The 16846-nt window shown below is 44.9% G+C and overlaps 5 protein-coding genes across 6 annotated transcripts; 2 read left to right on the forward strand and 3 right to left on the reverse strand.

Annotated features, from left to right (window-relative positions):
* Positions 1-325: 325 nt before the first annotated feature.
* Positions 326-3538, reverse strand: BCIN_01g06670 (hypothetical protein). Its single transcript, XM_024690635.1, has 3 exons — positions 2585-3538; positions 2321-2443; positions 326-2265 (listed from the first exon to the last, which is right to left on the reverse strand). The coding sequence occupies exons 1-3, from the start codon at positions 2603-2605 to the stop codon at positions 1057-1059; spliced, it is 1353 nt and encodes a 450-aa protein (XP_024546404.1). The 5' UTR covers positions 2606-3538; the 3' UTR covers positions 326-1056.
* Positions 3539-4581: 1043 nt separating this feature from the next.
* BCIN_01g06690 (hypothetical protein) lies at positions 4582-5586 on the reverse strand. Its single transcript, XM_024690637.1, has 2 exons — positions 5205-5586; positions 4582-5071 (listed from the first exon to the last, which is right to left on the reverse strand). The coding sequence occupies exons 1-2, from the start codon at positions 5449-5451 to the stop codon at positions 4812-4814; spliced, it is 507 nt and encodes a 168-aa protein (XP_024546405.1). The 5' UTR covers positions 5452-5586; the 3' UTR covers positions 4582-4811.
* On the forward strand, positions 4805-5274 carry BCIN_01g06680 (hypothetical protein). The gene is made up of 3 exons (XM_024690636.1): positions 4805-4912; positions 5009-5066; positions 5127-5274. The coding sequence occupies exons 1-3, from the start codon at positions 4861-4863 to the stop codon at positions 5185-5187; spliced, it is 171 nt and encodes a 56-aa protein (XP_024546406.1). The 5' UTR covers positions 4805-4860; the 3' UTR covers positions 5188-5274.
* Positions 5587-6331: 745 nt separating the features above from the next.
* Positions 6332-8301, forward strand: BCIN_01g06700 (hypothetical protein). 2 transcript variants are annotated; one of them, XM_024690638.1, is made up of 5 exons: positions 6332-6482; positions 6582-6625; positions 6809-7321; positions 7374-7499; positions 7706-8301. In XM_024690638.1, exons 1-5 carry the CDS (start codon positions 6375-6377, stop codon positions 7860-7862), a joined length of 948 nt encoding a protein of 315 aa, XP_024546407.1. In that variant the 5' UTR covers positions 6332-6374; the 3' UTR covers positions 7863-8301. The 2 variants fall into 2 exon arrangements, with proteins under 2 accessions (XP_024546407.1, XP_001561238.2); XM_001561188.2 differs by lacking the exons at positions 6332-6482; positions 6582-6625 and having other exon boundaries at positions 6645-7321.
* Positions 8302-8338: 37 nt separating this feature from the next.
* BCIN_01g06710 (hypothetical protein) lies at positions 8339-16036 on the reverse strand. Its single transcript, XM_001561187.2, has 3 exons — positions 10872-16036; positions 9703-10821; positions 8339-9649 (listed from the first exon to the last, which is right to left on the reverse strand). The coding sequence occupies exons 1-3, from the start codon at positions 15606-15608 to the stop codon at positions 9533-9535; spliced, it is 5973 nt and encodes a 1990-aa protein (XP_001561237.2). The 5' UTR covers positions 15609-16036; the 3' UTR covers positions 8339-9532.
* Positions 16037-16846: the final 810 nt, after the last annotated feature.

Raw genomic sequence — 16846 nt, forward strand, 5'->3', positions numbered from 1 at the left:
ATGTATGTATGTATGTAGGTAGATAGATAGATACATATAAGGATATAAACAAGAATCAGAATCCGAATCGGCATCTTAGATGTTTCTTAAATAAATTTTATCTTTTTCAAAAAACAAAAAAAAAAAAAGATAAACAAAAAGGGATATGCATCATCATCATCATCATCATCATCATAGATAATAGATGACAGGGAGGGAGGGAGCAATTTGCGTTTAAAGTTAGTTACCCAGAGGGAAAGATATCACTTATTATTTATGCTATTAAACGAAAATCGTATATGAACTTGATATCAAGTGTATACAACACCACGCAGCCATTTCCATGTTACATTTACACATCGAGTTACTTTTCCAGCACATTTTTACAAGCGAGATATGGAATACCGATTCCGGAACTATTTTTTCAGAAGGAAGACATTTATTGTTTACGTTTTATTGACTGATTGATTGCTTGATTGATTGAACCCACGAATATCCCCTTCACATTATTACATCTGACTCCCTACTCATCGCATGTCAAGCCAGCACACCACAGCCATTAACGTGATATCCTGGATCCAACCAGCCTGAAATATGTACCTGAAAGTACATTCAAACATAAATTCAATCCCCATACAGCCAGTCCCGTTTAGCCCAGCCCTTTCAAACCCATTCCATTCCAATTCAATTCCACATATCTCGTACACTTATTTATGCCCATCCATCCTTTCCTATTCCGATCCAACCTAGAAGTCAAACCCGCACGCAATGCCCTCATATACATGATTAACAGCATATGCATAAGCATAATCCAGCAGAAAACGTAAACACGATAGATGTATGAACAAGAAGAACAAGAACAAAGACAAGAACGAGAACAAGAATGAAAAGCGCATGAGAAAAGTACAAGTGCAAGTACAGAACAAACAAACAACAACAAAAATCTGCAATCCAAAACATACATCTCAGAAGAAAGAAGAAAATATGGTATCACAATGCTCCTCCTCTCATTTCTGTTCGATCTCCGTTGCGCACCCCGCCCCATCTGTTGGCGCCCCATTTTAATGTGATGCATGTTCACATAAACAAGACGATCTCTCCTCTATCATTCTTCTTCATTCTCAAACTCCTCCAAAGTTCCTTCTCCTCATCCCCCTTTCCCAGTGCTAGCCCAGCAGCCGTTCTCTCGCGATGATATCTCTTCAATGCTTTATTCATAGAAACACCCTTCTCGCTATTGGGGCCCTTGTTCACCATACTCATGAGGAGCTCTGCACGGGGTTTGTAGACGATCATTTGATTCTCGCCAGGAGAAGAATCGCCAGCACCGTTCATCGGTTTGTATTCGAGCATCTTGGGTCTTTCAGATGACTTAGTACGATGCTTGTGCTTACGTTTCTTGGGTCGATCTTCTGAGTGCTCGCGGGAAGTTTGGCGAGTGGTAATCAAGGACATCAAATTGCTACCGAACGTGTCATTACGAGTGCGAGCACGGCTGGCGCGTTTAGATTCCTTGGTCTTCTTGGGTCTTGCGCTAGGCGATTCCTTCTCAGCATCGGCACCGGAATAATCTGGCGATGGAGGGAAGACTGAAGGGCGGGTTTGAAGTTTGCCAATTTCAGCGGTCAATCCTGAATGAAGAACTGGTGGCGCATCATTCATTGGGACATCGCCTTCGCGGGATGATGTGTCAACATGTAAGCGTTTGCGCTTCTTGTCTTTCTTCTTCTCATCTTTCTTGTCCTTTTTCGATTTTCCCTCATGTTCCTTGGCTGGTTTCCACTCAATCGCTTTTGGCGCTGGTGTTTCGAAAGGTCCGTTGGTAGGTGCTGGTCCAGAACCCCATTCGACGAGATTGGTAAGGCTGGGACTATCTGCTGCATTTACTCGTACGAGATCCGTGGAAGGTTTATTCTCTGCTTCGGAACTATCTGCGTTGTCGCTCATGGGTTCGTCACGAACTTGTTGCTCAGGCTCAGAATCGTCCATAACCTCATCAGCTGCGGGAAGATCTAGTCGCGACGCATTGGGTGTTGGATCCACGAGGAAATCAAATACATTGACGGGTGCTGGCGTTGAAGGAGCAGCTTCTGGTACCGGGGCAGTAGCGTGTTGCGAATTGTCGTATTCATCTTGCGCATCTTCGACGTAGGCGTTGTGGGCGGGTGTAGAGTGAGAATTATTATGCGAATTATTTTTTTGGTTGCTTTGTTGCTTTCCCTTCTTCCCCTTCCCCTCTCCTCTGTATAGCGCACCTTGATATTTTTGCGCCTCGCTCATACAGCTCTAAATTGTTGTCAGCAAATGATGCCCCGCGTCGGATGCATGTTTGTTTACATACCGTATGCGAGCGATATTCTAGGCCTTGAAAATGTACCATGCAGTCCAGGCAAGTATATGAAGCCCCGCGACATTGATTTCGGTGAGGGTCGAGTTTCTTCTTCGTGAGGACGTCTCCGCAATTCTATAGATTGTTTCTTGTCAGACAAAAGCTTGCTTGCGTTACCATGGTAGATGTAGATGTAGGCATCAATGTAGGTGCAGGTGTCGGTGTCGGCGTCGGTGTTTCAACAGGACATTGAAGTCGTAGGGATAGTAAACATACCTCGCAGCTGAATGATACCATGATGATGATATATGCAAGTTTTCTTTTCTTTCCCTGCAGGAGTCTCGTGGATTGTTTGCGAGTGTGAAGTATTTGTAGAGGAAATTTGCGAGGGAGAAGATTGATACGAGTTTTTCCTTTTTTTTTTTTTTTCCTTTTGGCGAAGGATGGATAAGTCTGCGAGGTCTGTTCTAGTATCGCGGGGGTGGGAAGGAAGTAGCCAGCTTTTGGGGAATGTGCGAAAAGGGACTTGAGATTGAGATGGTAATGCTGCGTAGGTATACTCCGTAGACAGGTATGTCAAGTGTCTGACATGAAACTCGGGGGAGGGATGGAGAGGGATGGAGGGTGTTTCTAAATAGAAATGTTTCCTCTTTGGATCACAGTGCAAGCCTCTTTTGTCTTGCTGCTTCGATGTTTGACTGGGGGGGAGGGAAGGGTGGAGGGGTATTTGGGATGGTGTGGGCTGGCTCGAGGCTGGTGGGTATGCAGGAAGTAGGCAGGAGGAGTCAAAGGAGGAGGGCTAACAAGTATTAGGTATTAGACACAGCACGTCGACGTCTTGAAGTAAATCAACAACAAGTTGCAGATAAATCAGTAGACAAAATCCGCCCTTGAGATGCTTCTCGGATCGTTTTCACCCTTTTTAGACTTTGGACCTGGGGCCTTGGTATTTGGACCTTGGGATATTTTGGTGGGATTCCATTCAAGGCCTATGCAGGTGTACAGCTCGCGCGTTAGTATTTTTCTGGGTTGCATGAACAGAAAGGCGATGGATGCGTGAATGGAGGGAAAAACGACGGAAAATGTTTGGTTGGAATTTTTTATACTTTGCTTCCTGCGTCCTTGACTGGTGGAGATGCCGCCCACTGGTGCCCTCCCTAGAGAGAAAGAGAGAAAGAGCGAGACTAGAATACGCCCGGAAGCATGTTCAGAATTAGATTCGTGCTACTCGTGTGTGTGTATGTGTGTATATGTGTGTGTGTGTATGTATGTATATATGTATGTATATGTGTGTGTATATATGTATGTGTATATATGTATGCGTATATATGTATGTATGTATGTATATATATGTATACCTTTTGCTTGCTACACTTACCACACCTGCTACACTGTGATACCCACGTACAGATTGTGTGATCCATTGAACAATGTGAATCTGTGAATTTTGTATTCATGCCCCCTCCCTTCCCTCGCAATGGCTTATACCACATTGGCATCGTAATGGTAAGCAACAAGTGGAATCACAGAAGAGGAATGCAATGTTCACCCAACACACATTCACCACCACCACCACCACCACCACCAGGGGATGGACATGCGGCATGCGATATGCAACATTGAAAATTCTCTAGCTTTGGGCGTCAATTGCAAAGGAAGCCGCCTGCTTACCTTATTACCTTACGACCCTACCTTACGACCTGGGCCGGGGAGGTGTCTTCATACGAACAAGTGCCTAGTACCATTGGGTCGCCTTATGTATCATTATGTGATATCCTCACTTCTCCTGCTTCGAATTCATTATCATTGGGCATTGTATCCAAATGCAAATCTACCGTGCCTTTGCGAGCATACCTTGGACACACGGGGGGACATTCTTCATTGGATGGTCCCCTGGTTCCGCCACACATTGGGATCCCAATCGTTGAGATCTTGCTAGGGAGGCACGGGAGGAAACGTGAGATCGGGTATTCTAGGCCGTTAGTTTCGATTCGATTTTTCAATTCCCATGTGTATGAGTGGATTGCTGGCGTTGAAGTCAAGGTGACCGAGTAGACGGCTGTCTCGCTGTACAGTCGTCAGAGGAAAAGGAAGGCGGAAGTGGGTATGGTACGGTATGGTATGGTATGGCATGGAAGATATCCTCGACGGGGCGACTTAAGTATGAGAGAGACAAACTTGGCGTGAAATCTAACCCATGAATCAAATCCTCCTTCCTCTCTCCAGACGTGTGTATCATCTTGGATAAATTCCCCTCGAGGCCCCCAAAAACATGAATCACATTGCTCACACCCGGCTCCGTATCTCGTACCCAACTCATCACCCGTGTTTTATCTCAAGGTGTGAGGGATTGAGAAACTAAAAGTGCATCCCTCTTGAAAGATGGTGGCTTAGAACATGACTTGATAGTTGCATCACTGCTATATCGTGTACTCCCATTGATGCATCTTTCACCCAGATATAATCTAATCACGACAACATTACAGCATTGTCTGCGAAACTGTCACCTGTACGACAAAACACATGTATGGGATGTATCTATTTGATTCCTCATGCTAGTCCGCCCCGAGGAGAGAAATCGCCTTGTCCGAAATACCTTCATTGGTCGGTCTACTCTCCGATTTTCTCCCCCTTCGTCTTGCCGTGTTTCTTCTGCATTGATGGTGTTGGTGCTAATTTGATGATTTGATGTTTCGACAGCCACGATTCCCATTTCTCTCATACAAGACGATTGCCCTTGGGCTGATACATTGCAAATGTATACTTTTCATGCTATGATTAGCTGACGTTTGAACTCGTGCTTACCCGACGATCGCAGACAGGAATTAGTCGCAGGATGGCGCAAGTATGCGAACCAAAATAGATCGCGGGAGGTTTGAAGGGTGCGTAGATGTACCTTGGTGTGGGTGTGGTTCTTGTCGGTGTCTATCTGGATCTCGACCGACCCCGAGGGTAATTGATGTTGAGCATTTGATGTGTTTTTGTGGAGTGGATGGAATTCGCAGTGACGGGATTTGTTGGTGCTTGCTTGCACTCCTGAGAATCTGAGACAAACAAATGGATTTTGATATACAAGAGTACGAACGGAGGGAGTATGTGATGACACTTTGGCGGTCAATCCATCCATCCATCCATCCATCCATCCATCAATCCATCCATCATCTCTCCTTGACTCTCAAAAGGGACCAAGGGTTCAACGGCTCCACGGCTCATAGACATAGAGATAGATATAGACCATACCTACTAATACATAGATATACATATACACATATATATACATACACATATATACACATACACATATATACACATACACATATATACACATACACACACACACACACACACACACATATATATATATATATATATATATATATATATATACATACACATACATACCTATACATACACATATATATACATATACATACACATACATATATATATATATATACACACACACATATATATACACATCAATATACACATACACCATTCATTACCTTTCGAAACAATCCATTATTATACTACTTGCTATCTAGTTCTCCTTCGGCCACTTTTACTACTATTACTACATTCACCACTTCTACCACTTCTACCACTTCTGCCACTTCTGCCAACTCTCCCTAGTCCCCTTTGCACCAATCAAGCAATACATCGTCTTCTCTCGAGCTCTCACTCACTCCCAAGTAATGTCCAACCGTCAAAACATCAATTTCTGAAGGATCCAGATCCATCTACCAATTGCATCAAGATCATGTGTTGCTACGACTGACAATTTGCATCTCAAGTCAATCTAATCCCATTCAGCATCACAACCCGTCTTCTCCTCTTCTCATTTGCATTGGAGGAAGGAAGATATTTGACCCTTTTTGGTCTTTGAGAAACGCATTCCTACCCTCCCGACTACCGACTACCGACTGCCACTCTACTCCCACTCTACTACCACTCTACTCCCACTCTACTCCCACTCTACTCCCACTCTACTCCCACTCTACTCCCACTCTACTCTACTCTATCGTACTCTACTCTGCTGCTGCTGCTGCTGCCTCCTTTTCAACACATGAAGATGTCTACACAAGATTCATCTGGCGGAGGTTATATTGAACAGGTAACTACTGTTACCAGTTCTATCGCAGGTTACCTCAAATTTCCTGTCCTTGTGTCTTCGGTACATTTTCTTTCACACAATATTTGGTGGTCAACTGGGCCACGCTTGTTTTTCATTAGCACTTTCATTCATTGTACTCGTACTCACGAATAATTGCAGGGTATAACTTTGTTACTAAGTTCTCTTCTTTACTTCAAGCAAAAGTATATATTTTTTTTCTTTTTCTTTTCCTTTTCCTTTTCCTTTTTCTTTTCCTTCTTCTTCTTTTTCTTCCATCATCAAATCGCACCACACATCACACACCACATCGTGCACTCATTCACAGCTTCCTAGAACCATGTTCCTATTTAATAAAATACTGATCAATATGTTTCCTCAACCATCAGGTCCTTGATCTATCCAAGTTCCATCCCAAATGCCGCCCGCACCCAAGTTCCACGACCCTCACAATTCGGCATCTCGGATTTCGAGGAGTTGATGATCCCTACACCTGATGGGGAAAAGCTTTCAGCCTTCTACATTCGAGCACCGCTGGCGAGGAAAAGAAAGAATGTCACAGTCCTCATGTTTCACGGCAATGCTGGGAATATTGGTCATCGAATACCGATCGCGAGACGACTCATAAACGTTGTGGGATGTAGTGTCTTGATGTTGGAATACCGGGGTTATGGTCTCTCGACGGGATCACCGGACGAGAAAGGTCTCATGATAGATGCTCAGACTGGTTTCGAGTATCTTCGCAAACGAGCAGAGACGAGAGATAATGATATTGTCATCTACGGTCAAAGTCTTGGGGGTGCGGTATCAATACAACTAGCAGCCAAAAATCAACACGACAAAAGACTAGTGGGTCTAGTTTTGGAAAATACTTTTCTGTCCATGAGAAAATTGATCCCATCGTATGTATACGTCGAACACACACAACTAAATTCAACTACTAATATGCCGTAGTGTTCTTCCACCAGCCAGATATCTCGCCTATCTATGCCATCAAGTCTGGCCATCAGACACATACCTACCTACCATTACCGAAGTCCCCATTCTCTTCCTTAGCGGTCTCCTGGATGAGCTTGTACCGTACGTTCTTATCTTTCCATTTCTTCTTCCCACACACCATCCTTTAGAATGATGACCCAATTTCCATCCACAAAACATGACCTCCCTTCTGGGACCAGATTACACAATACGAGAACTATTTGTCTGACTACCTCAAAACACACATTTTGATTAATGCCACAAAACTGCTCTATACCATACCTTTCCACTGACTCCCCCAACCACAGACCTAGCCACATGCGTCGTCTCTTCGAGATCTGCCAATCCCCCACCAAAGTATGGAAACCTCTCCCGGGCGGTGACCACAATTCGAGCGCGGTCGAGATTGGATATTTCGAAGCCATCGCCGATTTCGTCGGTAACCTAGACACAAAACAAGGTTAACACCATCCACCGTAACTCCACACCAGGGAGCACGATCCAACATTCAAATCTTTCTAGCATGCATTGCGTTGCGTTCCAGCACAAAATTAATATAGCATTTGGCGAGGCGTTGGGTGCATTCCGGATACTCCTTTTGATCAAGCGAGACCTAGACCTTCACTTCACTTGTGATATCCGTATGAGCGATGTATGGATATCTACGAAAAGTTTTTTTTTCTAGAATGGAGAAGATTTGGTGCAAGAGTAGAGCGAACGAAAAATTACATACACTTTATTATTACGAGATTCTATATCATGATAGGCATAGAGAGATGCAGTCAAGAACAAGGGGGACCACGCGCTTTTGAGAAGCCGGTTTTGCATCCTACGAGTACATTCTTTCTACGTTTGATGTTCTACTGTTCATATATATGACAAGACACGCCACGCAAATCACACATGCAATTTAATCATAGTCTAATCAAATTTTGTTTTAATAGAATTCTCATATTTTTCATTCCACACGTGCCATTCCTAGAATTTAACCGGTATGATTTCATTTCTTTCCCTGCTCTCCATATTCATCTCTTCCTACGCAACGCACCGCAATGCAATGCATCAATTGCCCATCTGCATCTCTGCACTTTCTTAGATGAGAAGAAAGAAGAAGAGAAAAAAGCGAAAATTTCCTACACAAACAATTCAATAAACTCCTTCACACATACATAATGATCCTCGGGTATCCATCCATCAAGTGCCTCCCATCTTCCTCTGCGCATTGCTTTTCCTTCTTCGAAAAAAGTAAACAAGAAAAGAATCCATCCTCTTTCCCATCTCTCCCTGTCCCAACCCCAAACCAAATAAAAGACAACAAAAAAAAGTTTCCTCTCTGAGCTCAAGAAGTCAAGTCCATTTCCTCCATTCTCTCCTGTCCCACCCCTCTAATTCTTTCCCCCCTTCCCCTTATCACTGCGCGGTCTGTTCGCCCTCTTCCTCTTTTCTTTCCCCTTTCACACACTCTCTCTTGCTCCCCTGGTATATTCAACAACTAAAACTAAAACTAAAACTAAAACTAAAACTAAAAACTAACTCCAACAAACCAGAGACATCATCACCTCATGCATACAATCATGAGCGCTGCGAAAATCCCATCCGGCTATATTAACAACCCAAACCTGCGGCCTAAACGTTTGGAAATTTTTCGGAAAAAGTGAAAAAAAGAAAAGGAAAATACGCTGCAAATGTGGTTCCATCCCATCCTTCATAAAGAATCGCTCCATAACAGACACTCTAAAAACAATCTTATCGAATTTAGAGATCAAATGAAAAGAGAAGAAAAACATAAAAAAAATCAAATGAATGAATAACTCAGGCTTGTCTGAACGCCCATCCCTAAATCAAGAACGCCCCTTCTTTCCATACAGACCCGAATTGTGTATGCCAGGAACTAGCTGTAGTCAGGCGAAACAAATAAAATGATCCAATATAATCATGTCCTGCCATCAAGATTGAGTTTATGACACCGCCCTATTTGCGCCGGTAGCCCTCGTAAATTGTTGCTTTTCTGTGCAAGATTATTCCGGAAGACGAGTACAGGTAAGCGTCCAAACGCCAAGTCAAGGATGTGTTATTGCTAGGAGAATCGAAAGAAAATGGAATAGTACACGTTGGAAGGGGCAGATGATGGCTCATCAATCCATGGCGAGACGAGCAAAGTGCTTACTCCAGATCCAGCCAACTTGATCAGAGCCATCATCTTGATTTTTAGCCAACCATAGCTCGCCCTTCTCACCAATGACATCAAAGATCTAAGAATAAGTTAGTTTATGAAGAGAAATATCAGATTCATTTATCAACTTACTTCACCGGGTGAGTAGGTAAGATAAGGGTAACCAGCTTCAGTCTTAGTAGCTGCAATATTAAATTCGAATAAACTTGCTGCCAGGTAGATGACATTGTACCGACTTCTATGGGCACGATCCACTGAGGAGGCTCTTGAGGATCGAACGCTATCTTCAGGACCATCGGGTAAAGGCATTGCCGAATGGAAAATGCCAGAGAATGGCCGTTGATCGCGAAGAGGTCCATCCACCATGTATGATGCAGATGCTTGAGTAGAACTTGATTCCCTACGATGTCCCAGATCTGTGCTAATTCTTGACATGCCACCATTATCCGAAGTAATGCTACGTGATGTTGATGGTCTGGTGGAACCATAAAGACGAGGGGCACTTGCATCTGGTGTCGCAGGAGAGCCCGATCCAGCACGAGAATGCCCTACAGAGTAAGCTGCTGGTTGGTATGGAGCATGCGCTGGGAAGCCAGGACCATTTGACAAAATTGGCGAGAATGAAAATTGCCCACTATGTCGCTTTGCAAAATCTGGAGTCGGTAGACATGGAGATGTATCATGTGGAGCTGCCAAGGACAAAACTCGTGGACGAGCGGACGAATCAGATAGCCGGCCTTTTGTTTTTATAGATTCGTTATCTTTAATGCTGGTAACGGGAGTTGAATCCAATCTGTCCAAAAAGCAATCGGCCTCGAGTGTACCATTGATGAGGCGAAGTTCTTGGGTTTGTGCGAGTACATACTTATAATCCCTCTCAAAGGATTGTAAGATGTCATTCTCATTCATTGGTATCTGGTTAGCATCCAACACAGTCTTGACTTTCTCTTGCCATATGTAGTACCAGGCTGTTTGACTGAAGATGAGTTTGGCAAGGATTGTTTGCCCTATCTGCGCCGTCAATACCGAGAGCCGGGGCATATCCGTCTTCAACGTTTCATTCAGAGCATCGTATTCTTTAGCTAGCAATTGAAGCTTTTCGTCAGGCTTCTTGCCATTGGCTTTAACAGCCATCAACTTTTCATAATCTACGCGCCTTTTCGCACGTTTCTTCATGAACTCAGTAGGCCCAGAATACAACCGAATCACGGCTTCGATTGGCTCAATGACTTCTTTTCGGATCTGACCAACCTATGTTATATTAGTATTGATAATGTTCAAGATCACAGAAAAATGCTTACATGGCTTTCCAAAGCAACGCTCCCCATATCTCTCATCGACAGATTAAACTGAGTCCATCGAGCTTCCATTTCTGGGTGTGAAGAAGGGCTGTGTCGCATGACCACTTCCATAGCAGAAAGAAATCTGAGAAAATCGTTGACCCAAGTAGCAACCTGTCGAGTATAGTATTCAACATCACGCATGACTACTTGCAGTCGTAGGTAATCATGCCCAAACTTTTCATGCAACTTGACAAAAACTTCATCGTCATGGGGGCGAACCACGTTAGAAGTCAACTTTTCTGATCGTCGTCCAAATGCCTTGGCGATTCCGAGGCGGACTTCTGATTCCTTGCGTTTTCGACCAACAATCTTCCCGACAACTGAAATGCGTTCTTTGAGCCTGTCAATAGTCTGCAGTAAGTTCAATGTTTCTCGAGCTGCAATCGAAAGAGCATTGAAATCTGGATGATCCTCAGCTGTATGTCTCACGAGGTTGTCGATTAATAGCTGGTATCGAGTAACCCGTTGGACTGGTTTAACCATCAGAGCGTCGAGATCCCAAGCAGCCGTTAAATCCTTTGCGACATTGTTACATTCGATAAGCCATACATTAACCGCAGGATCTGCTGACAAGATCTTCAGGCGATCTGCTGCTAATTCACTGTTCTTCAGAAATTCCGTGTAGACTTCTTGCATCCTCCTGAGATGTTTACCAAAGGTATAGCCAATATAGGTCTTCCGGTCCCTTTCTTCATTGAAATCGTTAAACTCCGGAGGATCCGAGCTACTGTCATTTGGACCTAGCGATGCAGGAGTATTTGCCGCAGTAGTCGTTGTGGACGTAGCCTTACTTTGTCTGGCACGAGCCTTGGAAGTGTAGACAGCTGCCCCAGCCTTCTTCAGGTCATCTAGTAGAGTTGTCGAAAAAGCTATGATCTCATCTGTATTTCGGAATATGGTCTTGATATCGCCAAAATCCAATTTGGGGCATGCTTCTGCTGTACCTTTGTAAATTTCTTCAACTACATTCATGTCTTTCAGATAAGCGGACTCTGTATCAATTATTTCCTCGATAATCTTTCGCCGAGTGAATAAACGTGCGCTTTTCTTCTTGGCAATTGCTTGCTCCTCCTCTGTAAGAGGTAGCAGGGGAACTTTAGGAGCGGGATAACTATTGTTTAAAGATACGTCTTCCTGAGATATTTGCATGCTTGATCTAGGGGTGAAAATGGAAGGTGTAGAAAGTGAAGGCCGCGGCGAAACTATGTCATCGCTTGGGCGTCTGGATTCAGCATGTCGGCTAGTAGTGTTTTGGCTGATTTGATCGGTACCCGACTGTGGACGACTATCTTGCATAGCAGGAGGAGGGGGTGTACGATTAGGGGGGCCTAACTTCGCAATTGCATCCTTCCGAGAAGTATGCTCTGAAATTAGTGGAGGAGTGAGGTCGGACCATACTGGGACGGTTGGAACGCTATAGATGGTGTCCGAGTCGAATCCGAGGCCGAATCCGTTGTGGGATGTCAATGGAGGTAGTTCGAGTCTAGAAGAATTCTCGGAACTTGTGTCCTCGATCAGCCTGAGTGGCCCGGGAGAAGGAGGCAATTTTGGGGGCGGTGTAGGAGCTTTCTGCAGTTCAGGAAGCGAGATTTTCGTGTTTATCCACTTCTGATTCTCATCTTGGGAAACTGGATCATCTGTTGTCGCAACTGAGAAATCGGTCCAAGCAGAATTTCGGTTTTCACGGTGGTAGGTGTCAGATGTAAGATATAACTCGCGATTCTGGTCATAAGATGGCCCATACAAGTCTTCTTGTTCACTCGTATTCCCGGTGTTTCCCGCGCGATTGTCATCAGAACTTTCATACTCGATATCTGTGGGAGTGTATAAGTCCGGTTGTCTATCGTTCTCTAGTGGCGATAGGGACTCGGCAAGTGCAGTGCGCAAAGCTGGCAATTCTAACCTGGGGCCTTCTCCGGAATATGTGTCTGATTCTGAGTGTAGCTGGGAGCTGTCCGTATCTTCTTCAATTCTGATGGGAATATCTACCAGCTGCTGAGAACTTTCGTCGTATAAACCCAAACCGGTAGGCTGAACAATATCATGGTTGATACTTGCAGGAGCAGCTGCCTCGAAGTTCATGTGATGCATTGAAGTCGGATTAAAGATTTCTGATGCCAACTTCTTCGCGCTTGGGAGATCTGTAACAATGTCTTTGGCTTGATCATCATAGGTGACGACATTTGATGGACTTTCAGAGGCTTCTGATGTCAGATCATGATCAATGGACTCTGGCAATGCTTTACTAAAATCCTCCTTTGGAGTCGTTCCTATTGAGGTTTCCTCGACGGAAATTCTATAAGAGTCCGTTGTAATCTTCGCTCGATCCTCAGGAGTCACATCATCTACTTCGAACACTTGAGCAGGTACTGCAACTGAATCCGCAAGCTTTATAGACGGGATACGGGCAAGGCGGGCAGCTTCTGTCTGCGCTTCGTTTTCAATAAAAGTTGTGGCAGAGATATTTGAAATTGCGGACATTGGTACATCCTCTTCAATAAATGCTCCAGGCATGCCGTTAGTGACACCCAAAGTTGGCGAATCTTGATCCATTACAATCTGATGCTCAACTGGTGGTGGGGAAATTTGTGGGTCGAAGCTTGTCAAGATCTGCAATGATTCGGGCCCTGGTGATGGCATATCTGGAATCTGATCTCCACTCGAAGAAGTATTTCCATGTTCAGACTTGGGGCTTTTGTCACCGTTTGTGGCTCGAGTACTCTGTTCGTTGACATGGTGTGCGTGAGATGCTCGAATCTTCTGCAGTTCAGATTCATGGATTGACTTAGTATATGCGCGTGTAATTTGTGCCCGCCGTGCTGCATAGTTAACTGGTTCTGTGTTTGTTGTCTTACGTCCTTTCGTCTCATGAGTTCCGCTAGCTCTAGTCGCTTTAATCCCAGCTCTTGTATCATGTGGCGATGCCGATCCATCCACTGCCTTTTGTCTTGAACTAGCGGTGGTTGCTGCAGAAACAGGCTGCCGAGGACGTGAACTTCGTAATGGCGGGGAGTTTTTTGCGGGCGGTGCGGAAATGTAAGCTTTCAAGCTACCACTGCTAGAGACTTTGTCTGGGCTACGCGTCTTGGCACGGCTGTTAGGAGGTACAGAACGAGTCGCTGATGTCATCGAGCGTCCCGCAGGACTCCATGGTCGATGATCTCGAGGAACCTTTCCATGGAGCGCGCGTTTGCCAGTCAGGGGAGAACTCGCACGCGTTGATGGAGAACTTGATCCATCTGACTGAGTACTCGAGCGTTTGAGTGCAATAGGAAGTCGAGATGACAGCTTTGGAGGCTGAAGTTCGAATCCACCCTCAGCTTCTACATGAGAAGAATCTAGCGCAATGTTTGGATCTGAATCCTTGGCATTGACTGGGGATTCTGGTAATAGAAAAGAGGAGCGGTTGACATTATGCATAGTATTTACCTTGGTGTCTGCAAAATCACTATGAGCACGATTGTGCCCTGACCTCCGCGGCTTGTTTGGCTCTACGTCACCGAGCGATGGCGTTACTCCCAGATACCAGGCGGTTGGCGAAGTTGGAGATATATCGGCATCCGTGCGACTCCGCTGCTCAGTAGAGATAACCGAAGGTAGCCCTGATTCAGATGTCCTTCTTGTAGCAGTTGGTATACCGTAGCCAGCTTCAAATGTACCTTGACCCAAAGTTGAAACCTCTCCAAATAACGGACGCTTCTCCGGCACCGCAGGTGGTGGTTGAGCTTGAGATGCTGGCGAAAGATTATTCATTGACTTCGAAGTTGAACTGGATTTGGTACTTGGTGTATTCCTCGTCCGCATGCTGCGGGCAGAACCCAAAGAAGCATTACTTGATTGTTGGTCCTCCGTCGCAAATCTCGGTCGTTGCATTGCCCTTGTACTGGATGAAGGCGATTTAACTCTGGTTGATCCCGGCTCCCTCATAGTATTACTTGCCCTTAATGTCGAACTCGTAGTTGTAGGTCCCGGGTTACTAGCCACGCGGGCAGAGTATGGATTCGATCGATCCCTCATATATCCGGAACTGATCCCAGCACTATCTTTTGTTCGTACCGAAGGTTTCCGTGGCATGGGAAGGGACTGATCATTGTTCTGATCAAAGCGCTTCAAGAGATCCTTCACACTTGGTTTTTGTGAGGGTTTTCCGTATCCATTGACTAGTGGTTTGGTTGATTGCTTTTGATTGCTTTCAGCATGCGATAGATTCGAGCCGAAGGGTGGTCGCGTTGTGGTTCTTGAGGTAGAAGGGGTTTGTTTTGGCGGGCTGCTGGTATTACTTGATCGCATTGTGGAGGAAGCCGGTCTAACATCTGATGTTGTAGCAGCCATATCTAATAATTGATCCGGCGGGCCGTTTGTCTGTTGAAGCGGTTGATAATCTCTGTAGAAGTCATCTGGCTCACCACCATCATCAGAAGAGTTCATATAGCCATGCGTATTGGTAGTCTGTAACTGTAAATTCGAGGTCGTGAGAAGAGGAAGCTTAGGAGGGTGAGGGGGGGCCGGGTCGAAGTCAAATCTCTGGGAAAAGTGAGGAGATTCGCAAGTGGTCGACGGAGGTATTTGCCGGTGTTGTAGAGTCAAATCCGACGAGTACTGGGATTGAGATTGGGATTGCGCTGGGGACTGAGCTTCTGACTGGGGAAACGACCTAGAATAAAAATTCTGGTCATCTTGAAATCCATCCTCCATTGTGCCTCAACATCTGTTGAAGCTCGTGCTCTAATTGTGAGCGATGGCAATGCTGTGACTGTTTACTGATGATCCATACAATTGTGGCAGAAGTTGAATGGCCCTTGGAATACTTGTAGCTGATTCGATGGATTTGATTTGAGCAACAAACCTTATCCTTGAGCTCTGGGCGCACGAGGGAGAAAATGGAATGTATGTGGCAGTAGGTTGGACGGAAGAATCATCGGACAAGAGTTGGGTATACTTTGAGTATAATGCGGGAGAGAAAGTTGGAGACGGTCAAAGGTAGCGTGGTTTTGGTTATGCAATTGGATGCAATTGCATGGAGTGCAATCAATTATTATGGGTTAGAGGGTTACCGGTAGTCGTTGGGGGTTAGAAAGCTTTAATGGTTTTTCTCCACAACGTCTGTGAAGTTGTTGCTTTTCGAGTTTTAAGAGGGTGAAGGGGTGAAAGGGAGGGAGGGAGTGAGGGAGTGAGTGTGAGAGGGAGGAATTAAGTGTGAGTGGTTGTTGTGCAATAAAAGACGAAAAGGTTACTACCACCTAGCATCCCACCTAGCATGTGTGATGACTTTGAAGTGATCTACGAGGTAGGCAGTAAACAATTCTACCCGATAGTATGAAAAGGTGCAAAAGCACAATACTGGTCAAGTAATGTCATGTAGTGTAATAAAAGTGTAGTGTATTGCATTGTGTATGTCTTCAGCAAATGACAGTGACAAGGCAATCAATCGAAACCATCACACACATCAGCCATTGAGGCAGTTCTGGTCAACCATGGTCAACCAATACCGGGTTCGGAAGGATTTACTTCACAGTCCATTGAGTCAAGGAAAGCTTTTGGTACCGTTTCAACTCTCATGGCCATGGATCTATTCACTATGGTACCCGTCTGCTGCTGCCGTTTGTTTCGTGTTTCCCTTCCAGAGTTTCCTGGCACTATATATACCGGCTGCGATTGGCGGCTGCCGCTCGTGATACCTTCGACTTTTGGCCTGCACTTCCATTCTCATTTTACTGCATGTACAGCCATAAACTATATCGAGTGCTTGTGACAAATCAACAGTGTGAGTGAAGGTTTTGGATTGAATGCTTTGCCATCCATTCTGCCCAAACAGACACTAGACGAAGAAGCAAATGGCCTGCCTCCTTCAGCCACTCTATCTATATCGAATGGCCCACAGCATTAACTCCTCAGACCTGGACACCGACAGAAAAAGCAAATGTCAATATTGA

The sequence above is a fragment of the Botrytis cinerea genome, chromosome 1 (assembly GCF_000143535.2).
Source record: "Botrytis cinerea B05.10 chromosome 1, complete sequence".
Taxonomy (NCBI): Eukaryota; Fungi; Ascomycota; class Leotiomycetes; order Helotiales; family Sclerotiniaceae; genus Botrytis; species Botrytis cinerea.